Source organism: Siniperca chuatsi, linkage group LG9 (genome assembly GCF_020085105.1).
Source record: "Siniperca chuatsi isolate FFG_IHB_CAS linkage group LG9, ASM2008510v1, whole genome shotgun sequence".
NCBI classification, from domain to species: Eukaryota; Metazoa; Chordata; class Actinopteri; order Centrarchiformes; family Sinipercidae; genus Siniperca; species Siniperca chuatsi.
Genome location: NC_058050.1, coordinates 6,570,271 through 6,594,653, shown reverse-complemented (window position 1 = coordinate 6,594,653; position 24,383 = coordinate 6,570,271). Strand labels below are relative to the sequence as shown.

General features: G+C 40.1%; 3 protein-coding genes across 3 annotated transcripts in view; 1 reads left to right on the top strand and 2 right to left on the bottom strand.

Moving 5' to 3' along the window:
- sv2a (synaptic vesicle glycoprotein 2A) overlaps positions 1 to 2,844 on the bottom strand; it is a 62,527-nt gene extending 59,683 nt beyond the window's left edge. The window contains exon 1 of the mRNA XM_044207090.1: positions 2,475 to 2,844. The gene's annotated coding sequence lies outside the window, so the exon portion shown is untranslated. The remainder of the gene's footprint in view (positions 1 to 2,474) is intronic.
- A 500-nt stretch (positions 2,845 to 3,344) lies between these two features.
- Positions 3,345 to 7,527, top strand: LOC122881218. The gene is made up of 2 exons (XM_044207091.1): positions 3,345 to 3,734; positions 6,503 to 7,527. Exons 1-2 carry the CDS (start codon positions 3,652 to 3,654, stop codon positions 6,852 to 6,854), a joined length of 435 nt encoding a protein of 144 aa, XP_044063026.1. The 5' UTR covers positions 3,345 to 3,651; the 3' UTR covers positions 6,855 to 7,527.
- A 54-nt stretch (positions 7,528 to 7,581) lies between these two features.
- The window catches only part of mtmr11 (myotubularin related protein 11), a 35,381-nt gene continuing 18,579 nt past the window's right edge, over positions 7,582 to 24,383 (bottom strand). The window contains exons 7-17 of the mRNA XM_044207088.1: positions 22,981 to 23,128; positions 22,500 to 22,587; positions 20,717 to 20,805; positions 19,800 to 19,927; positions 18,369 to 18,447; positions 17,481 to 17,551; positions 15,261 to 15,433; positions 14,274 to 14,444; positions 13,683 to 13,901; positions 12,007 to 12,324; positions 7,582 to 9,867 (exon numbers count right to left, since the gene is read on the bottom strand). Coding sequence (XP_044063023.1) covers positions 9,415 to 9,867; positions 12,007 to 12,324; positions 13,683 to 13,901; positions 14,274 to 14,444; positions 15,261 to 15,433; positions 17,481 to 17,551; positions 18,369 to 18,447; positions 19,800 to 19,927; positions 20,717 to 20,805; positions 22,500 to 22,587; positions 22,981 to 23,128 — 1,937 coding nt within the window. The 3' untranslated portion in view covers positions 7,582 to 9,414. The remainder of the gene's footprint in view (positions 9,868 to 12,006; positions 12,325 to 13,682; positions 13,902 to 14,273; positions 14,445 to 15,260; positions 15,434 to 17,480; positions 17,552 to 18,368; positions 18,448 to 19,799; positions 19,928 to 20,716; positions 20,806 to 22,499; positions 22,588 to 22,980; positions 23,129 to 24,383) is intronic.

Genomic DNA, 24,383 nt, shown 5'->3' with positions numbered 1-24,383 from the left:
TATGTTATTTTGTTTAATCTGTTAATAGTTTCGTGTGTTTTTTTTTAATAAACCTGATTGTATGTGAAATTCTTCTTCCCTTTGATTTCTTCCTCTGCTGCATTTATCCAGCTACATTTTTATTGTATGTTGTTACTGTGGTGTTGACCCTCTTTTCTCAATGCTCCTTCCCATACACTCTGAAGTGCCATACAGCCTCTGCTGTTGGGAGACAAGATCAGGGCCACGCAGGTGAACCCTTGTCCTGGATAACGGATTACCTGACCGGCAGGCCACAGTTTGTAAGGCTGAGGAATTGCGTGTCAGGAACTGTGATGATCAACACGGGGGGCCCAGAAGACCGTCCTCTCTCTCCCTTCCTGTTTACTCTATACACCTGACTTCAGCTACAACTCGGAGTCATGCCAACTGCAGATGTTCTCTGATGACTCTGCCATTACGGGGTGTATCAGTGGACAACAGGACGAGGAATACAGAACCCTGGTGGATGACTTTGTTGGGTGGTGCAGACTGAACCATCTGCAGCTGAACGTAAGTAAGACCGTGGTACCTTGGAGCGCACCTGGACGACGGGCTAGTGAGCTGGGACCACAGGGGCCCTCTATAAGAAGGGTCAGAGCCAGCTCCACCCCACAGGCACAGATGCTTCAACGTCTGGAACAAGATGCTGCAGATGTTCTACCAGTCTGTGGCAGCCAGCGCTTTCTTTTATGCTGCCATGTGCTGGGGCGTGGAGCGTGAGGGCAAAAGACGCTAACAAGCTCAACAAGCTAGTTAGGAAGGCCGGCTCAGTGATTGGAGGAGGAGATGAGCTGGACTCTCTGGAGGTGGTGAGAGGATGCTGGATGCTCCAAGTTATCTATCCATCCATCCATCCATCCTTCCTAGTATTTATGTAGAATATATATACAGTATATATATTGGCCATAGGCCTTTTAAAGTGTCAAATATCAATGTCCCTATCTGCCTCAAAAATCCAGTATCGATCGGGCTTCAGAACCAACCAACACAATGGGATCAAGAACCAATCATCATGTGACATTTTACACCGCAGGAAAGAGACAGAGAGAGAAAGACGTAAAGAGAGAGAAGGGAAGATAAGGAACACCACTCCATTTTGGGCCCTACACAGGAACCTGTTGGTAATCGGACAGAGCAGATGCAGCAGCCGGCAGCTGGCCTGGCTGAAGCCCTGACACACCAGATTATCATCTCAACAAACTAAAATATACCTTCAGAAACAAACTGCAGCTCTACAGTTTGTGTGTATCTGAAGCTGTTGACTCTAATTGTATTTTATTGTGTCTTCTTTACTTGCCTTAACAAATTGACTTCAATTAAATTGAACAGGATCAAATTTCCTGGTCACAATTTAATGATGTGCCTCTGCCAGCCCTTATCTGCAGTTGTAAATGCTGTAATTAACCACAGCAGGAAACAGAGGCTTTATATTAAACTGCACAGGTACATGTGTTGAACAGCTCAATTAAGACTGTCTATATCTCTGAGCTTGTATCCATTAATCTCTCAGTATTAACCATGATGCAACATGACATTAACCTCCAAGAGGCCTTTAGTCAGTACAACCTTTGACAAACAGTAATATTCTTATTCCAATGGGAGCTTACTGTAAGATATACTGTGTTGGTTGGTGTTTATGATAACAGTCACAGTCAGACATGAGTTTAAACTATTTTTTTCCTTTAATGGTAGAAACATAGCTCTTGTCATTAAGGAAAAAAATGATGAATGATAAATGTTTGTCTTTTTGAGATTTTAGTTTGGTTTTAGTCGCCATCTGGTGGTTATTTGAGGTAATGCTTACAGTAAAAAAGGTCATTGCCGAAACATTCAGTCCACCTGAAGAACTACTACTTCTCAGTATCAAAGTACACTGATTTAAAGACTAACAAAAAAACTTTAAAAACTGTTCTGTAAGTCCCTCAGTTTTCAAATGTAAATACTGTATATACGTATATCATCATAATCAGATCCTCCTGCAGATACAGTCAGAGTGTTACTGTCTAAATGAAGGGTGACAGGACCCTGGCTGACACTGCCCTTACAGCTGATTTTTAGACTTTTAGGCTCTTTGATATGCATTGATGCCCTGTCTTTCAGCAAACTAAAACTTTGCCTTTTCTAGGTAGCCTATTGATGCAAGAATGCAAAAATTTATATAATATGAATGATTGATGAAAGTATGTACAAATATAAGGTAAATAAATGTCATAAATGCCTATAGGAACACTAGAGCAGTATGTAAGATGAATAAGTTTAAGTAAAAAGAGGATATTAAAATAGAATAAACATTTGTGCCAGCTCAGGTAGTTCCAGCTGGGAGCTAACAGTGCTAGCAGCTAGCTATGTTACACAAGCTCTCTAATAAATAAACAAAACAAACTCACAAAATGTCTCTTTCACCGAACTATTACAAGCTCTTTGTTAAGTCTTTCCACTGTTCCAACACTCACCAACTCTGGTTTGGTCGAAATAAATCCTTAATCCAGATTTGAAAAGTATTCTGGCTCTAAACGCTGTCCTGCCTCTCTGATGCCCGACCTCCCGCTTGACCCCTTTCCTGTCCCCGCCTGACCCCTCTCCTGTCCCCGCCTGAACGCGCCGTGTCTTCGTCTCCTCCGGAGAGCGGCTGTAAATCAACTCCATGCTAAATTCCCTGTCCTCAAACTGGCCTCCGTCGGTCTCGGAGGCTGTGTTCGGTCCCGGTCTGGCCTTGTTCACTGGCAGGCTGCTGATCCCGGTTCAGTTGCATGCTCGCCCGACTCCGGTTCTGGTGCACAGTATAATAGGACCGCTAAGTTAGTTGCACGGCTAACTGAGCTAACTAATTAGCAGCAGCTGTGACCTGCTGTGTGATATGCTGCCCCCTACTGATTTGGAGTATGAACTCGACAGGTGGAGAGTAGTCTCAGCTCTTACACATTGCCCCTTTAATAGTAGCCTAGAATTAAAGTAATAGGGTTGTTTGCAGTTTTTATAAGAAATCAAAATTATCAAAATGTTACAGTGACACACCATAATAAACAGTGATATAGGCTACTTACAGGAAATCACACCTACACAGGATCCAAATCCGGAGGTGTTGGTGAGATTATTATGATACTTTTTAGTTTAAGCGCTACTGGCACACACAAAAAAGTCTGGTGCGACATGAACCCTTAAACCTCATCAGTATTTTGAGGCCATTTCAGTCTCCTGCTCCACTTTGAGCTTATTGGTTGTCTCTCTCTGATTGATGCGAACGACACACCTCAGCTGCGCCTCTCTGCGTCCAATTTGTGCTGCTGCTGCTGTGGAGGTGGAGGAGGAGGAGGAGGAGGAGGAGGAGGAGACACGACGGGAGAAACCATCGAAAGCTACTCAAACACGCACAGACGGAGGCACGACATGAAAGTAGCGCTTTGTTTACCTCCCTTCACGTGCCTGCGGATGATGATGATGATGATGATGGCACATCCTTTTCATTCGCGTATTTAAAATAACGTGGCGTGGGAAGGGGGTGGTGCAGGATATCTTATTTTTGGGGGGTGTTTTGTGCGGGATTTAAAGACAAACAGAGACTCATTGGTGTCGTGTTTTCTAAAATATGACGCTCGCCAGAAACCAGGTCGGTGAAATCTGGGTTTTACCATGAGAGGAACCGGCATGGATCTGCTGTGGAGGATCCTAGCAGCTCTCAGCTTCGACTGCTTTAAAGATTCATCGTCGTCAAGGTGAGCGGTGATTTATTTTTTTTTTCATCGGATATAACCTAAAATTCCTAATATTCTTTGAATATTCCTGTTTCTACCAGCGGGTGCCTGTGGCAGTAATCAGAAATGACTTTAAAGGGCACCTTAACGTGTTTTCCAATCTTCTGCGAATCTACCTGTTTATTTTTCTCTCATATTTGCTTGAATATTTTAAATCTCAGCACCCTGGATAATCCTTAGTTGTGTAACCCTTCCTGCAAAAGGCTCAATAACTGATTCTTTTTCTCACTGAGGACAGACTTGATGTGTGTGAAACGATTAAATGTCAGTCCAGGCTGTGATAAATCAGGCAAAACTAGTTGTTTTTTTAAAAAATACCAAGGGGAAATATCGTCCTTCACTTCCCTGTTGTTATGACAACAGGTTTTGAGTCATTATTTGCACTCATTTTTCCCAGCTTTGCCTCACTGCAGGCCCGTTCATGTTCAACTATGTCCTATAAAGCCATGTATGATGTGAATACAATGGGAATCCAGTCCAGGAATATTAACATAAACTATTCTTGCACATTATAATGGCTCATTAGAAGCCTTGGGCACCATGTAATTAGGCTTCAGACAACATGAGGTTCAGTTGCCAGTATTTCAGGTATCCATTGCACCTATTAATGAGGACTGCAGAGCTCCAACACCTGAGCAACACACTGTACCTGAGTCTGACACAAAACATACAGTCTCATTTTAAAGATACATAAATGTCAGCAGACACACCTCCTTAGTTCACATTATTGAGCAATCACCCAACTCCACCCTAACATCACTTCAGTTCTTGTTTTACCAGTTATTTATTCCGTGGAACAAATCTGTACACCAACGCCAAATCTGTTTTTAGTGTGCAGCGGAAAAAAGCCTGATCCCAGCCTGTTCCCACTTATGCAACTGCTGTATAATATTTTTAAGGTTTGGTTTAGAGGGTCAGTCCATTGACAGAAAAATATTTTTTCCTGTTTTCAGCGTCTCTAATGTGAGCATTTGCTGCTTTTCTGTTTTGGATCTTTGTAAACTGAATATATTTGGGTTTTGTCTGAAGATTTGTCACTATTTTCTGGCACTTTACAGACCAAAGGATGAATTGATTAATCAGGAACATAATTGGCAGATTAATCAGTAATGAAAATAATCATTAGTTGCAGCCCTAGTTTGGCTTGTTTGCTGTAGATTTCAAGCAAATCTGCTTTAAAGAAGAGTAGCATGGCCATAAAGTGATGTTCTAAAATAGTGCTAAAATAATTATTCGTTTGATTTTGTTAATCTGTTAATTTAATTTAATTAACTAATGTGTCTGGTAAAAATGCCAACAATTAGTGTGTTCCAGCTTCTCAAATGTGAGTGATTTGCTTATTTTTCCCTGCTTTATTTAATTGTAAATTGAATATATTTTGGTTTTTGACAGTTTTTCCAGACAAAAGAAGCAATTTAAAGACATTACCTGTGGCTCTGGGACATATGATGATTATGATTTTATAATTAAAATAATTGTTAGTCGCATTCCTACTATAAAACAGAGAATTGGGGACCACAAAAGTCATAAAAAAGAGAATTATGGAGTTGTCCTGGGTTGTCAGCACCCACATTACCATTATGGCCCAGCCAATACTGATCGTGATATCTGACAATTTATAAAACCAGATAACGATATGGTCATTTCTTCACATAAATACATAACATAAATGAACATTTTTGATAAGTTAAATTTGTTTTTGTTTTTTAAAGGAATAGTTCGACATTTTGGGAAATACGCTTATTTGCCGCTCTCATATCTGTATGCTAAATATGAAGCTACAGCCAGCAGCAGGTTAGCTGGAAACATGAGGAAATAGCTAGCCTGGCTCTCTCCAAACATAAAAAAACCCAAAACACTTACAGTCCCGGCACCTCTAAAGCTTACTAATTTTACCTTCACCATACTATTTCTTACTGCTACTTACGACAGGCTAGCTGTTTCCCCCTGTTTTCGGGTCTTTATGCTAAGCTAAACTAGCGGTCTCCTGGCTCCATATTTAACGGACAGATATGAGAGTTGTATTGATCCAACTCTGGACAAGAAAGCAAATAAGCCTGTTTCCCAAAATATCAAACTATTTCCTTTACTGAGTGGAACATTTTACAGTTGAAAAATAAACTCGTCCGTGCTCTCTGGTGGACAAACTATGTAATGGAGACACTATTTCTGACATACAGTACGTCAAACATATCTGACATTTCTGATACCGATATATTTGTGATTATCAGCTCTGTTACGCTCCAGTACACAGGTCATATTGAACTGTTTTTTGCTTGAGAATGCCTGATGAAGATCTGTGTGAGATCCAAACGTTGCTCTATTAAATTGAACTTATTGGGAGCTATCAGTACAGTGAGTCAGGGTTGAAGTATTTTCATTCTTGATTAATCAGTCAAATATTTTTTTCCAATTTCAATTTATCATTTAGTCTTTAAAAATGCCCATCACAATCTTTCCAGTCGTGAGGTCTTTAAATTGCTTGATTTGTCCGACCAGCAGTCCAAAACTCAAAGATATTCAATTTACACTTATATAAAACAGAAAAAAGCTTCACATTTGAGAAGCTGGAACCAGCCGATATTTGGTATCTTTGCTTGAAAAATGACAATTAAAACAACTAATGGATTAGAAAATAGATTTTTCTTTTATTTCATTTAGTTTCAGCACTAGAGTGTGTGGATCTTTTGTCTGACTTCTGCCTTCCTGACTGTTCTCCTCCTTCTCAGGTCTCCCACCAAGCAGAGCTCCAGCCAGGCCGGCAGCCTGGAGAGCAGCTCCCTGACCGGCTCCCTGTCGCTGGGCCCCGACCTGCCGCACTGCCAGTGTTGCATCTCCTACGAGGCCCGCCTGAAGCGCCTCTCCTGTGGACACCTCTACTGCGACCCCTGCTGCGACCAGATTGTCAACCTGGCCTTCGAAGATATCGAGGGCCTGTCCGACTACCCTTGCCCCATGTGCAAGTCCATCCGCCAGCTCGGAGGCCTCGGCCCCTCCTCCTCTGGGTACTTCTACGGGCCCTACGGCATCCTGCAGCAGCAGCAGGTCACGGAGAAGGAGCACGGGAGTCGGTGGGGGTAAAGTTGAAGATCTTCAGCTATGACCCGGTTAATTTTTAATGCACTGCCATGATAGCTATGTGGTGACATGGACTACAACTAATGGCCATCTTACTTTACTGTCTCTCTTGCTCTGTCGTCTGTGGTCATCAGGTGAAACACGTGAGAATGCACAACACTAACATCCATAGGTTCAAAGTGCCAAAATGCATTTCAATAGATGGTTGAAAACTTGCACATCATCTTAAAATGTGGAAGAGGGGTCTCTTTATATTTCGGTCAATTTTTTCCCGAAAGCGTAGAGAAACAACGTAATGATCCAGAAAAACACCTCACTCATATATTTAATAGCATGCAGGTTACTTCTGTATAAAAACACTGACCAGCTGAAACACTGAGTTTTATTCTGCTAAACATAATGTTGGAAACTGCAGAGACCAAGCCAGAGCTTTACATGCAGTAGATATTTTGTACATTTAACGTTTCCTGTGAGGCAAGTTCTTACTTTGTACATTTTCTGTGAAAGTGTTAGCATTTTGCACGATTCTCAAATTGTTTTATTCTGACTTTTCATATCATGCAAGACGGTTGGATTTTACATTTTAATTCTATTGTACAGTGCCATGCTACTTTTTAAGTGTTTCAGATCATATGTAAATATTTATTTTGTTAAAAAATAAAGTTTGTGAGCTATGTATGAGAATTGAGTTTTGTATTTTTGTGGCACAGAGTCAGATTATGAACACAGCTCAGAGTTTATGAACTGATAACACTTTATTTATCAGAATCAAAACATGCTGATACAAAAAATATGTACATCTGGCAAATTTAAGTGATGTTCGTACCAAAAACATAAAATTATACAATGATACAGACCAACAGGTGCAGAAGAAGATCAAATTAGATTTTCCATGCAACATGACAAACATGACCCTGTGTTTTTTTCCATAGAAGACAAGCAAATGCATTGGCATCACACCTGGAAAGCTCTGAAATTGTAGCCGTTATCAATGTGCTCTGATATTGATGTAATGAATATTAACAACAATTTAATAATTCATAGTGCTATCAAGTGAGGTACCTTTTGACGTGAGAGAAGGTCAGCATCATTCATACATCTGACAACTGTTATCCTGCCTAAAAATACAATTTAGAAAAACATGCTTTTTCAAATACACAACAGTGCAATTTCATTCATCCGTGGGAATGACGCCAGTGCATCTACTTGACACCCACATCATGCGAACGACAACCTGTTTGGATTTAAAGGCACAGGACCAGATACTTCCCTTTGTGCTTTAAATACAGTCAGACACTTCCAAGTCCTTGACCTAAATGCTTGCTGCATACTAATATACCGCCAGGCAGGAAAAAAAAAAATTGAGATCAAATGAAAAGTAAACACAGGGAGAAATAAGCTTCCCTTTGCATCCAACACTGGTACCTTCTCAAGGTACTGCAATCAAAAGGCAGAATGTTTTTGTTTTTCAATTCCACTACAAAATGGAGAAAATTTCAAAATAATACTAAATTTGGTTAGAAACAATCCAGAAATCACACTTATCTACATGTATGACATCAAAAATTGACCGATAAAGGCCAAAATATGCTTGAAAGATGAAAGTTTAGATAAGATTACTTAAGCCCTGAAATTTTGTCAATCATGCAGGAACTGAATGATACTGCAATAATGTGCAGTGACTTATGCCACATCCAGAGACATCCAGGCTAATATGAACTGAATATAGGCCTTTCGCTGCTCCCAAGCATGCATGCAAGTGGAGAGATACGAGAGCAGTACCAAAATAGCTCTTGTGCCCTAAATTCCACATTAAAGTCACTGGTCTCAGTGCCTGGAGTTCAAAAATGATGGTTTCCAAACAATATTCTACTTTTCTATTTGAAGTTGAAATACAGAAACTCTTTTTGCACATTAACATGACATAATATAGGGCTAAAGAGCCAGTTGAAAAAAAGTATTCTTCTTCACTGCCATGTAGCCTTTCAAAGTGCCCTTAAGAACCACCTTATCACACCACTATCTATGTCCTGCCCAGTCACTGTAACCCATTTTGGATAAGAAGCTAAAAATGGGAACTTCAAGCTTTCATGATGGTTGACATGACGCTCACAAAATATGTCATGACACTTTCCACTGCATTTTAAGATACTGCAAGATGTGCTTATAAAGTTCTGTTGATATATTAGGCATCTTCGGCCCTTATTCTTTTTGTCTTAGATATATACATTAGTGGAATTTTGAATACTAAGACTTTCTTTACAAATATACAAAACAGTTGTCACATTTTTAATACAGTACAGACGATAAATAGCAGAGTTAAGAGCTCTTGCACTGATTATTGTTCACTGTAGTCCACCCAAATGTTTTTAATCACCTTGTGGTCAATCAAATATGGTTTGACCGGAAACACACATCTGGGTCTCCTCAGTACATGATACCAGCGAGGGATACGTCAGTCTCATATTGTGCAGGCTAGGCAGGTGATGTGGTTATAGTACCCGGTCACAGGGTGGAGCAGGTCTGTATCATTTATGAGAACAGTTAAGTCGTGGACCAGACCTCAGGAAGCTATTGAGGACCCGTTGCTCTTTGGCAGCTTGGCGTTATTGGGTGCTGGGTAATAGCGCTGGTCAGGGCGTGCCTCTGTTACTGAAGAGTGGCCAAATAAGAAGGTGTGCTTGTTGCCGCTGCTATTGTCTTTGTGGCCGGGCCTCGATGGTGGAGCTGAGGCGGGCGGAGGGCCCCTGGAGGTCAGGTGGTTGGTGGAGGTAGGAGGGGGTGCCATTCTGGGTATCGTCGTGCTCTGAGGCCTCGCCGCTGGAAAGAGGAAGGTGCCGTTGTTGGTGTTTTGGTTCAGGTTGGTGTCGGTCCGCCGCGGCTCGGCCATCTTGGTGGGTGGGATTGGATCCGTGCCGGTGGACACCTGTGCTAGCTTGTCTTTGAGCTGCTGCACCTCCCGGGCTAGCCGCTCCACAGGGTGGGGGTGGTTTGCAGAGATGGGGTGGGAGAACGCCTGAGGATGGAAAGCAAAATGGTCAATTTCTCTTACAGTAGATGGTCACTAACTTAACTTTGTTCTATTTTTCTTATTGTCAACAAATCCTGTGAAAAGACCAAAACCAACAGTGAATTGATCCGACTAACAAGTATTATCTGTGTATCAAATGCCTTATTCCTCTGTGCCAAAAAGCGCCAAAATATAGAATATCACCATCCTTATCCTTTAACATTCAAACAATGTCACAATAACATACCAAGGAACCAGTTTATTAGGTACACCTCTACAATCTAATGCAACTCAATCCAGCCCTACAAATGTCCAACAAATGCTACCTCCTGCCTGAACATTACAACATTCAGTTTTTGTTGACATTGTTAGAGAGGTGCATTGAAAACAAAGTTGGTTCTTGTTCTAATTCTCCAGGTAATGAAACTAACTGGTGTTTATTTTAGAACTGAGCTGTGCAGAAGTTTCCAAGCACAAATGTTCAGTCATTTCTGAATGAATAGATATCTTGTGTCAATGCTGCTAAGAAAATAAAGGCCTGGTGGGCAGTTGAATGGGGTGTGAAATTGTAAGCGAAACAGTTACACAAAAGTGCAGAACTGTACTCCTGATTTGGTGTTTTACTTGTTCCTCTACAGCTCCCTTAAAATAGATGACAGCACCCACCCACTCAGCCCTCGACTATTCTTAACATCACCATGGGGACAACTGACGCACTGTTAAACAGACATCACAAAGGCTATATCACGACCAGATTGGGAGTTGTCTATCAACAGCTCCAACTAATCTGCACATTAAAGAGACGACGTCATCTACTGAACAAGCACTCATGATGTGACAGGATGCAACACGGAAGACATGATGAGGCTGAAAACAGCAGATATGTGGAGCCTTCCAGAAGTGCTGTGGGCAAATTTAATAAAACATTCATGGAGGACGTCACCCACTTGATAAACCCAATGACACATCTGCACTTAGACATTGGACCCTGCAATATTTAAATTAGACAGCCAAATATTAGTGCTGCCTATCTGATGGTTCTGTATACTGATGGATATTTTGTTTAAATATATATTGGGCTTTGAATGTATGCCCTTAGTAAATCACATCCTATAAACTTTTTATTACTTAAAATCTAAAATAATTTCACCTCTCACTGGCTGTCAGATTGAAGTGGAAACTTTTACCCAATACTGTATTTGTGGATATCAGGGTGAATCATTTAGGGGCTAAAATCTACTTACATTAGTGCAAACAATAAATGACAAATAGCCTTACACTCCCTGATATTCACCAAATAATCAACTCAAATCCTAACAATTCCTCCCAGCTCCCTTTTAATGTTTTGAAACTGAGGTGTGTCAGTGGTGAGTTTGAAAAAAAAAAATCAACATTGAACTGGCAGGAAATTTGTGAATTCAGGGCAGCTACCAGAGACTATAACAAATTCCTCTCGACTCTAAAGCTTTAAAATGCAGCTGTGGAGTTTCAAATATGGAATATGGAAGTCACCCACTTGAATAGTACAGCTCTCTGATGTGTTTTTAATAGGTGTCGTACAACAATGGAGTTCTGTGGCACCAAGCCATTGTCTACAGTATAAGAGGCTATTTGATATTAATAAAAAGATAAAATAACACCAGCCTCAACCTGCGGCCCCTCGTCACAGATAACGGCCTTAGTGTGGACTGTTCAACCAAAGAGTTTGTTCTGTCGCAGATTGTTTCATTCAAAGGATTTTTAGAGGTCTGCCAAAGCAGAAAAAACAGAGAAGTCAGAAAAAAAGAATACATTTTGTGTAAGAAAATATATATATATATATATATATAAAAAATCATCTGGTGACCCCTCAGATTTATCTCGTTGGGAACAACTGCACTTTAAGCAAAAGAGGGCATCTTGAAATTGATAACAAAAAAAGTCAGTAAACACACACCGTGGTCTTCATGTGATCCTGACTGACAGAACAATTCTAATAAAGAAGAATATAGAGAGATTTTCTTTTGTTTAATTATATATAATATTTGTTATCAGTTTTTTTTGTTGAGAATCTAGAGACGTATATGAAGCTATGCTGACTGTGTCTGATTCACTATCATTCTTATTTAAGTATTCCAAACCACCTATGGGACACTTCCAACGTACCTGTGCATGGAGCGCCCCCCGGAGGTAGCACTCCCTCCACAGGCCCATGCAGGGCCCCATGAGGAGGGGCAGTATGGGCTCATATGGGTCAAGTGGTCCTTGAGGTCCGGAGGTGGAAGTGAGGCCTTGAGGAAACTCAGTCAGGGCCCAGGCTTTCAGCAGCCTCTCCAGGCCAGGCACGTTCTCAGAGGACGCCGCCCTCCGGTGGCTCTTCTTGTAAACGCCTGAACTGCTGCTGCGCCAAGGAAGCAGGTTAGCAGGACAGGAGAAGGTGCCGCGAGAGAGGAGGAAGACGGAGCCGGGGATGGTGTCAGTCAGCTGGTGGACAGATGTGGGGGGAGATACTGACAGTCAAATGGAGGAGTTATAAGTTAGTTATAAGTTTCATTCATAGTAACCAGCTAATAGCTTGTACTGTGGGTCTCAACCATGTGCCATGAAGTGTAAAGAGTATGTGTGATGCCCTTGCACTCAACACTCAAAAATCCTCCAATAAACACACAAGGCTTGACAGTTCTTATATTTTACTGAGTCTTATGGCCTCCTTTGTTATTTTGCTTTTGTTTGAAAACTGAAACATTACAGAGATACCAACCAGATACCTACCAAAGTATAAAGCAAGCACTGTACTACCAAAACAGCTACAAGTCACAAAGGCAGTTAATGAACAGAGCTAGCTACTGCTGTAACTGCTAGTTAGCAGAGCACATTTTACCAAAAGAATAGAAAAGTTTCTAACATGACATTCGTTAAAAAAATGCAAGTGTTAATAATTTACATATATTACTTACAGACAAATAGTCTCCAAGGCAGAAGCATATTATCATATTATAAATACTTTCAGCAGCAACATGAATCCAGCACTGTCTGTCTCACCTCTTTGCTTGACTGAAGAATTACCCCTGACCAGTAGATGGCAGCACAAAATATGAACCAATGCAAATTAATTCAATGTTTTTAATGTTTTAACTTTAACTTATTAGTTCACTTTTTAACTTATTTAACTAATAACGTATTTAAATTATTAACTTTAAAAAGGCAGCACAGTATGTACTTTAGGTATTTATTTAAAAATAATTACTTAAAAGGTGGGGTATGCGTTTCTAATCCACTACACGTCTTTTTGTCAAATTCAGTGAATATCTCCTCACGGTCCGCTAGCTGTCCATTCTGTGTGTGTGCTGAAAAATACTCTGGTGTTTGTACACAGCCCTGGCACGGCATTATGCACAACCTGTTCCCAAGGAGTCGATTTGAATTGGAGGCATGTTTTATGACTACCACAAGAGGGTGCAGAAGCATTGAAAGATGTCAGTTCAGTAAGGAGATCAGACAATTTCCAAGTAACAAAATCTATAACAGTCCCTCATGTTCTCTAATACTGATAACCCGTTATAATGTACTCAGTTAAGTTTTTACCTTTATTCATCAGTGAAGATTGTCTGTGGAAACAATGTGTTGCTTTCTAGCAATACCATACTAAGCATCCAAACTGACATCTGTCTATGCACAAAATTGATAAGATCAATCATTACTGAAATGATCCAAGTCAAAAGCTGCAAAGACATTAACATCCCAACATGAGATGCTCTCTGGTGTCAGCCACTGTTAAACCTAGAGATCCCACCATGGCCACTAGAGGGTGTGTTGCATCATAAAAGAGCCGGTAGCCCTACCCTGTATGTGTCTGGGTTGGTGTTGAGGTTGCCATTGAGCAGCGGTTGGAGCGGAGGGATTGGGGGGACAGGTTGGGTGAAACGGTCTAGCCTATGCTTGCTGTACTGCAGGGCCCAGTCCCACACCGGTGGCAGAGGAGGGTCGGATGGATCTGAGGAAGAATCCGGATGAAGCACATCTCTCCAGCCGTTGACTGGAGTGTAGGACTGCCCGAGGTTCTGGGTAGAGTAGGATATAAATTTCAAAGGTTTGTATTGTTATAAATTTTCTGTGAAATGCCAGCTTTTCTTTTTGTTTTTTCCTCATGATAAAGAGCAGATAAAGAAAACATAGAGTATCACCTGTTTATCAGTTACTTCACCAATATATCTACAGATTCAGAAATATCCCTACAGTATATGTCTGCAGCAAATTATATTGTAATGACTTTAAAATGTAATACAATGTCACTGTCTAAGGCTATAAAGATTACACACTGGAGTTGAGTGATTATTATTCTAATCAATACATTTCACAGGAAAGCCTTTTATGCCTTTTTCAGTCCTGTAATCAGGCAGAAGATACCAAAGCCTCTCTCAGGTGTCCAGTACCTGGGAGCGTTTGCATCTCTCTCGCTGGCAGTTGGCCAGGAAGCTGGAGAAGAGTGGCAGGTGGATGCTGTCATGCAAGGCCAACAGGAAGTCATCTGTCAGCTGAAAGCGAGAGGGATACTGGGACAACAACTGCCAAACACAGTCCAGGAAGAGCAGGAAGACTGGAGCCTGCAGGGACAGAGGGAAGGGAAGTCAGTAAGTAAGTAAACTTTATTTCTATAGCGTCTTTCAAAACCAGAGTTACATGGTGATTCACAGGTGCACCTAAAAACAACACCATAAAATACAACAACAATTTCAGGTAATGGCCAATCACTGAGAAATAAAACAAAATAGAAAAGATAAATAAAACCATTGGAGTAATAAATTATTTTAAAAAGTTATAAAAATGTCAGTCTATACAAGTGGGTTTTTAAAAGCTTTTTAAATGTTGTCCTGTGTTAATTTTAGAGATGGACATGCATTTTGGGTCACTTTAAGTGAGATCTGCTGAAGGTAAAAGTAATATAATGCAGGAAGGGTTGGGCAATATGGAATATATCTTAATATAAATATATTACAATATTTGAAAAAAGTGTTCAAAATCATATGGTAAAACGTTGAAATCATGTTCATTCCATTAAGTGTTTGTTTTATACTTTACTGGAACAAAACCTATAATTGAAAAAACAAACTAAACATATTCAAGATCTCACATTGACAAGTAAAATTTTGATTTAGATATATGAACTTCGAAACATGATATAAAGATGAGTATTTTGTGACAATACCATTATTACTGAATTATTGCCCAACCCTACATGCAAGGCAGGACTATACTCCATCTTTTTAGTCAAATAACAATATAGAAGTCATTTGTATTTTATAATTGGCCTTACTTAGGCAACATCACTCTCTAATTCTGTAGTTGCATTGTTATATGTGTGATTGTCACTGGCAGTCCAGCACAACAGTGCAATTTTGGGGTGCACCTTGACCGCTCACCTCCTCCTTGTCGTTGTCGCGGTGGTAGTTGATGCGGCTGTAGAAGCGGTGGCCAGCCATCACCCACTCCTTCTGCACCAGGCTCTGGAAACCATGCTGGGTCCGACAGTGGGGGTCACACATAACCTGCACCAGGCTGGACACCACACAGCTCATGTCCCGGTCGTCCGCTTCTGTAACGTCAAACCAGGGGAAGCACATGCTAAAAAGGTCACCAAACTTCTATGCTATTACTTGACACTTATTTTACATTAACCTGATATGAAGTTGCATGAAGTACACTATTGCTGTCGCATTTCTAAATTTTTGTAACTCAAAACACTGGCATCACTGTGGCTTCATGAGTGTATGACATCTCTTATAAAATGTGATGAGTAACTTTGATATCATTAAGAGACATGTACTTCAGTTGTGTATTAAATGGTTTTCAATTTTAGAGCACCACTCGGGACACACAACCCTTTAATATACAACCACCATTTAATTCTGCTCTTATTCCTCTTAAGGCTTATTATCTGTTTGACAATACAGAGAGGGAGAGAGAGTAAGAGACAAAGAAAATATCGATGCGACAGACCTGCAGATAAAAATGATGATGACGAAGACAAAGACCCAATGCCAGACACAATAAGAGAAGAGGGAGAGGCACACTGAAAGTCTTGCCTTGGGCAAGTGTAGTGAGTCATTTCTGCAGTGGGATATTTACTGCTGATCCAGCCAGAGACAGATCTGCTGTAACAAGGAGACTTAGAGCACGACTGATATATGAACTTAGCTAAACAGGCATTGTAAAGGCCAGCCTGATGTTAATCATTTACAGCTGCAGAGTGGTAGAGAAAGTCAAACACCAGAAGCAAGTAGTAAACATCCTTAGCTGAAAACAGCCATTGTTTGAGTAATGCAGTGTTGGGTTTGTCTCTCTGGGTGTTTATGAATGCACCACAGGCAGCCAGACCAGATGATTAGAAATCAACAACAGCCTACTGTCTGTAAAATGAGTGATAAAATGGAATCTATGGCGTACTTCAAATGTTTTCTTTTTAAAATCACCCTTCTTTTGTATTATTATGTCCCCATTCCTTCACTGTGAGACACATCTATAAGTGCAACATGGATGGCAAACAAAAATTCAGTGTTACTGTTTCTTGGTAGCCTAAGCAACGACAACATCAGGAGTCAGAACAACAATAACACAGCTAATCGTTTGGCAATAACTTGAGGAGGTGAAAGCTGAAGACCTTGCGGACAGGAACCCCACCCTCACTGCACGTTTGGGTTCACCTGGTCTGTCCAGTAGCATTCCCTTCCACCTGATCCATCTCACTGCCAGGTGGTAATCAGCTGACACCTCTGCTCCACAACAAACAACAGTCAGCATCTTCCTTTTCTCTTGTTCTAAGGGGGAAACTCCAACACTGCAACACTCAGATGGGGGCTTGTGAGTATCCACCTCTCATCCCAGACAACTCCAGAAAAGTAAACTCCAGCCCCTATCCAGAAGTTTGGTCCAAGAGTCAGTGCTGTGTGCAGAGATGAACCAAGTGATTCAGTTGCTCTGCCTTCCACAGTAGCTATATCTCCTTCCCCACCAGAGATGACCTTTCACGTCTAAAGAGAAAGTTTTTGTTGCCCGGGGTCAGTTCATCAAGGCCCCTGCCTTCACCTGATGCTGGAATAGCAACGCACCAGACCGATACACCTAGCCTTGTAGGTGATGGGCTCACGCAGCACGTACAGACCTGCTGTACTAAAAGTTCAAACCAATTCTGAATTTTAAAAACAGGTCCAGTGAAGACCAAACTATCAGACAATGTACAACATCCATACTGATCAAATGCATTACAAGGCTCCCGGACAGACAGTCAGAGATACAAATAATTCTCTTGAAACGCTTTAATTGGTGTTATAGTTCAGTGAACTTTTGTTGCACACATGTATGGGTCTATATGAATGTATAGTACAGTTTTGTGAGGAATAAGTGTCTCGCCTCTCGTTGATCTGAGAGGCGAGACACTTATTGCAGCCTGGCGTAACTGTGTCCTTTAAAGCATGTTGTATGGAGACCTATTGACAGTGTGCATGTAGGCTCAGTGGAGTGTGCTTGTTGCTGGTATATAGCTACTTCAGGGCAAGCCCTAATGTGGGATTAATGAGAGGGAGGCGCCGTGAATAATGAATGGACTGAATAATTTGAGCCGGGGTCTGAGTCACATGACTCACCTTGCAGTGCCACAGTCAGGTGACCGCCTCGAAGCAGGCAAGCTACCTCTGAAGCTTTCTTAAGACAGGACCTGGAGACAGAGAGGCAGGTTGATAATATCAAATCAGATTAATCACAGTTACAAAGACAGTGATCACATTACAAATATGTCTGTTTGTTAATTACTTAGAAACATAATAAACAATTTTGCACATATGGACGAATGAGGGACTACACCGTCTAATTTTGCACATACTAATGTTATAATTTTGCCTTCTCAGTGGCTGTGCTATAACTTGTCATAGCTTTCATGTATCCTTGAAATTTCTCTAAATACTGATTATTTTTTCGTTTGTGAAATCACGTGGCCTAATTTAGAAAGTGCTACATAAAAGAAGTTATTTTAAAATCCAAAAATATATGTCCCAAATATTTGTTTGCTGCATAGTTCAAAGATTCTGAAGCTATACAAATGCATAAATACACACATTAATTGATGTTACCATTGAGTAAAGCTAATTACAATTCTAGGCAGGAAATCAGTAAATAAAGAGCTCGAGTGAATCGGTCTCATTAAATATAAGGCAACTATAAGAGCAACTTTTTGGGGTTTCCCCATCAGGGATGATGCATTTAACAACATACAGTACATTGACCCCAAGTGACCAGAATGCTGTATTGGATGCAATATTTAAATAGAAACCCGGTACTTTAATTAGCACTTTGCTTATACAAACTTTCAAAGTCTTGAGTTCAAGGATTATAAAAGCCCCTGACAGTTCCTGAAATTCAGCCAGTTAACAGTTAGACAGCACAAGTTTAACAATAAAAAGTTGAGGTTAGGAAGAAACTGATAACTTTTTGTTATGTATGTATGGATTCCCAGACAGGCCAATCAGAGCTGTTACCTGGTGTAGTCTAGCCAGTGTGTGCTTTCCAGGGTAGATAACCATTTGTCATCAGGCACTGATACAGATGTGGAGATATCTAGAAGCCAAAACAGGAAAAAACAGATCAAGTTGAGACATTATGAATCACCACAAATGCATAAAAGCATTAAAGGGTTCAGTAAGGGGGATCTCTGCACACCAGCTGACTAGAAGGTTAGAAGCCGTACACAACGGCAGACACAACAAAGAGATGAGATGTGGAGTGATCTGGAGCACACAGTTATAAATAAAGCATTTAATAAGGTGCAGCAACTAACATCAAGTCTTCAACATATGCAGAAAGACTACTTTGATAAAAATATGCTGTTTGTTGAAATATTATTTACTGCTCATTACTAAAAGTTTTTATTATAAGCATGTCTTCCAGGCCGTAAAGAGTTCCTTCAAAAAGTATATATGCTCATTTTGCAAATAATGCATTCAAGTTGCCAACTGAATGTCTATATTCCTCTTTTGCATGTTTATTGGTGTTTTACCCCGAAATCCATATTGAAAAGCACAACAAACGTATTAAACATTTAAATACTTAATACTGCAGTCCAGTTGTTACTGACAGAGCAGTATTCATTATTTACAACATTAGATTGAACAACCATTTCACGCCAAAAGAAAAGATACCTCCACAAAAATAAATCATCAACATTAATAGGACCCTAAGTGCAAAACCCACATAATCTCTGGGGGATTAGCCTTTAATACAATCCCCAAAGTCTATTTTTATTTTCTATCTAGTTGTTGTGAAGACCCAAAGCCCACTGCCAGTAAGCCTACCAAATACATCTGAATGGCTGTTTTTACAGGACAGTCCTCGGAGCTGTGAAGCACTCACCCACAAAAGACAAAACACTGAGCTGACAAATGTGTGAACCGTGATAATCGGTGACCTTTACACATTGTTTGTGTGCAAGAGTGAGAGTGAGAGTGTGTGTGAGTGCGGTATAAGTCGGGATAGGTCAGCATTTCAGTTCCAGGGCCAGTAGTTGTAGATGACCGTGACTTTTATCATCTCTGTTTACTCAACCATGGAATGTGCTGTGTGACTACATGACAAAAACAACAAAGACCATCTCATAAAGCTTGTTTTGAGCTGACGACCCAAACGACTCTGCAAAACAGTGATGTAATTATACATTTCAAAATGTACATTAAATGCGATAAAGAATACAGAAATTCTGTAGAAAATTCAGAGAGCCTCAGTGGTATGAATGACACATAAACTCTTTAAATAAATAAGTGACTTAAGTAAATAAATAAATATGAATTTTTGTGTCAAAGATCCTTCAGACCACACACTTGACATGAATAGAGGTTAGTTTTTTTGTGCTGTGTGTAAATGCATATTTGCTCAGGTGTTGTGTGTGGATGTGTGTGTTCAAGTCTTATCTCTACCTCCCAGACAGAGGGCGCGCAGGCGGCTGTGTGCCAGCTGGATATCAGCAGGTGAGGGCAGCTCCTCGCCCAGCTCCACCACCACACACAGAGAGGACTGGCAACCAAACAGGATCATCTCCAGGTTTCTACAGAACAGCATAAAACTGTTGTTAACACGCTGCTACACCTGCGACGAGCTTGGATTAATCAAGTTGACTTGTATGCCTTTCGGTAGCTTTTTAGTCATATCTTTGTAGATTTCTGCTCCAAAGACTTGAAAGTTTGAAGTCAAATGCCTTTAAAAATCTATCAGAGTGGATTTCCCAGAGCACACTGTAATATTTCCCCAGAAGTAAATGGTTTAAATGTTGTTCAGCTGGGAGGGGGAAAAAAGCACAAAAGTACAAAAACTTTAATCATCTAAGTTTCTCATTCAGTATAAAAAAGGTAAAAACTCATTAGTGCAAGTTGAGTCTGCTATTCTGACTTCACTCTGTATTATGCTGCTTTTAAAACTGCAGACCCAGGCTTCTTTAAGAAGAACTAGGCTGTGGCCGGCTGCTGTTTTAGGCAAACCTGTTTCAGAAGTTTGCTTTACTCACTCATGTTGCTGTTTGACATTTTCTATATAATTAGGAGGGATGTGATGTTTTTTGTAGCGGCCCTTCATGTTGATTTACCAAGAGTTAATGACTATATTTTTACATTAAAAAAAGTTTCCTACAGCAGCTTAAAGGCATAACATCAAACCTGTTATTAGTTTTCCTGTAACCCATGCTTTGCCTTGAAATAGTTAGAGCTAACAGTACAGGTAAATCATCTTAAAACACATTCAAATGTTAATGCTTACACTGACAGCCACACATTCCACACATTTCCACTTGGAAAACATCAACAACACACACACACACACACACACACACACACACACACACCTGATGTCGTCTTTCTCATGGTAGATGTTGTTCTGGAAGCTGGCCATTCGCAGTAGATCACTGCCTCTGGGGTGTCGCCAACACCAGCGCTGCAACACAAAACACGGTTTCACCCTCTTTAATAACACGCTCCACATTGTTAAAATTCCCCAAAGGCACTCGCTGCATCTGTGTTCATCTTGTAATTTGTGTCACAGTTATGTTAAGAGGGGAAAACATATCTAAAAGATGACTGCAGTTGAAATATCATTCTATTATAATACAGAATCATGGTTCCCACTCTTTTCTAGAGATAATTTTCCAGGACATTTTCAATGATGAGCTAGCTGGTATGACAGGGATCGCATCATACACTAATGTGTTCCTCTCTGTGGCAGTCTGATTTAAAAGATGTGCAGTTTATGGCTAGAAGACAAGTGTCAACATTTCAGTATACGGGCATAACCTTTAGATGCTACAAAAGTTAAACATTTCATTTAGCGTTATGGTCCATTTTACTTTAACAATGCAGCATTGCGTTTGAAGAGACAATGCTAGCAAAGTAAAAAAGTACCATTAGCCAGTATTTAGCTGGTGTTTGACTTACATACAGTTGGGCTCCCATTCATTGTTTTGACCCCGGCTTCCCGTTCATTATTATCCAACTCACTCAGCAATGCCAAACACACATTTAAAACAATTGCTCCAAGCCAAAGTTCGATCACAAACTTTAAACCTTTGCAGGCAAAAAAAGCTAGCAAGCACGTCAACTTTAGCAACTTAACAAAACGTGCTAATCAATTGAACATTATTCAACCATTTAAAACAAGTTGGGAAGAAAGCAATGTTTATCTATAAACCTAATAAAAACTACCCCAGTTACCAGCCAGCAGTGACTAATATTTAGCCTATATTTGAAGGATAATGTAACTGACATTATTCAGAGCTTCACCACTTTGTAATGTCATCCAACCTGCATGTGCTACCATGTGACGAGAGCAGCCTATTCAAAATACTCTCATCCATTTGAACGAATATGATCCTGAACATAACTTAGCCCTTTCAGATGGCAATGTTATTCGTTTTGGGGAGCTCTGATAGATAGCCTAGTAGTTCAAGCCTAGTTCATTCTCAGGTAAAGGAAAATAAGAGAATGTTGAAATAATTTTCCAGGATAACACAAGATATTCCAGGACATTTTACTTTTTCTCTAATTTTCCATGTGTTTTTCATGACTGGAAAATTGATCAACTGTTTTCCAGGTTTTCCAGGACGCATGGGAACCCTGATAATATACATGTGAGAAGGGCAAGTGCTCATTTGAAGAATTTCCACTTTTTTTATTTTTCAAGTTCCAAAGTTAGTTTTGAAAGTCAGCACCTGTTTCTTAAAGCATTAAAATACAAAGTACAAACTTAGATCTTCAGCATGTTTGTTTGAGCTTTTATACACAAATGTGGTTTATTCTATGGCAGCACGGTTGGTTCTGAACTGGAAAATGTGTTTTGATCTCCAGAATATTCAACGGAATAGCCAATGAGAAATTTCTGTCTTAGTTCTTTGGTTTTTGAGTTACAAATACTGGCTGAAGTCCCAGGACCATTAGAATAATATATAAAAGCTGTAGAAAATGTATACAAATGTAGAAATTTTGATTTAAATTATGCCTTGAAAGAAAATCCCAAAATATTTTTGATAGTGTAAGAGTATCACTTTTTTTGTTAACACATGAATTCTTGAACCAATCTTAGAATAAGTGGTGGTAAGTGAAGTCAAAATGTTTCTCAATATTAAGTCCACTCACAGGGATGCGTCCTTCATTGAAGTGGGCAAAGCTTTTCTTCAGTTCAGTGTCTAAAACCTTCTGTGGAACCACGATGAACCTAGGCAGGCTGACAGGAAACAGAAAGAACGCTCAGTTTTATTGACAGAATATAAATAGTAAGAGTGATAGCAGACATGGAAGATGGATGAGATTTTTTTTGCATTCAAAATACCAACAACTTTGACCTTTTACAACACATCAACTAAGTATGTTGAGTGGTCTTCTTTGTGTCTTTTATAGGAGTTCAGCCTTGGCTTTGCGTGAGCTCCTTCATGTTTTGTAAAACAGTGCTTCCCAGTAGTTCTCTTGTCAAGGACTTGCAAGCAGATGTATTCACACACATTCCTAAAAATGTTTTTACTAGTATGATGGTACACATACCAGTAAAAACATTTTGGATTTAAAAACCCAAAAGACACAAAGATGTGTTGGTTACTATTCACGTCTGGCGTGAATTTACCTGGTGGACATCTCGAAGCGGTCGTTGACTGAGCTGACTCTCCAGCCTGTGGCCCCACACCTCTCCAGCTCTTGCTCCCAGTCTGAAGCAGACTCATACCAGTTCATGTGGGTGTTTCGGCGACGGTTGCTTAGGAACTGCTTCATTTCTGGAGGAGGAAAGTAATTCAGACACTTCATATCTTAAATATCTTGTGTCAGAGTGCAAATATTGTTTTGATTCTTATGACACTTTTGGAGACAAGACCAGATATAGTAAATGATGATATTGTGACTTTGTAATTATATTTTATATAAAACAAAAAATCCATTTTGAGAAAACAGGCTTTCAACATTTTTTTTTTTTTTTTTTTTAAAGAGGGATCAGGGTTGGCAATTCAGAAAAATACAACAATAAGTCCAGGTGTGGTATAAAGCTACTGTAGAGGACTGATCAGTGAGTAACTAATAGTGCATTAGTCTTGTGTGTCTTCTCCAATGTGAAGATTTGCTATTTTTCTTTGTTTTATATGATTGTTAACTGAATATATTTATGTTTTGGACAGGTAGTTGTACAAAACAAGCAATTTAAAAATGTGACCTTGGACTTTCGGAGCTTGTGATAGGTACTGTTCCCTGTTTTTATAACATTTATAGACCAAATGATTGATCGATTAATTGGAGAAATAGTCGGCAGTCCTTATCATGGAGAAGATGTAAACTAAATTTGGGGGGGGGTCGTCAAAATGGTAAAATCATGCAAATTTACAGTCAGAACTCAGTCTTAGTGGCACTGGAGTGAATACAATGCATGTTCATAAATTACTTTGACAAGCACATCCGAGGTGTTTGCTGTCTCAATATGTGATTGAATCTTTTGGAAAGTCACAATGTTAAAGAGAAGTCGTCATACATTCAGCAGACAGAAAGCAAAGCACTGACCACACACCAGACACACTTGACCCCTGGGGCAAAGTTGAACTGTAGGTCATTTAGCGACTTGTTTCGGGGGGGGGGGGGGCTTGCATTATTTATCCAACAGCTGACAGTCATCCACAGCCTGGTCAGCCTAGCGTAGCTTTAACATAGCATAATGTATTGTACAGACAGGCTCATATTACTCTATATGGTCCAGGTGAACAGCAAGTGGCAGTTTTTATTTTGTTAGTGAGATGCAAAGAGTGTCTTATTTGCTAAAACTGGGTTGGATTCCTTCTGTCTGACAGCACAATATTACATTTAATTATGGTGGATTAATCTTTCACAAACTGAGCTTTTCAATCACTGACAAAATCAGCCCTTAACTTTAGTGAGCCTGGCCTTGAAACCACTTAAGAGATTCCCTCACATCTGGCTATGGTTTCAAAGACAGCATTTTCATTACGTCATCACAGAGGAGAATGTTTCAAATTTTGCCAACCCGAG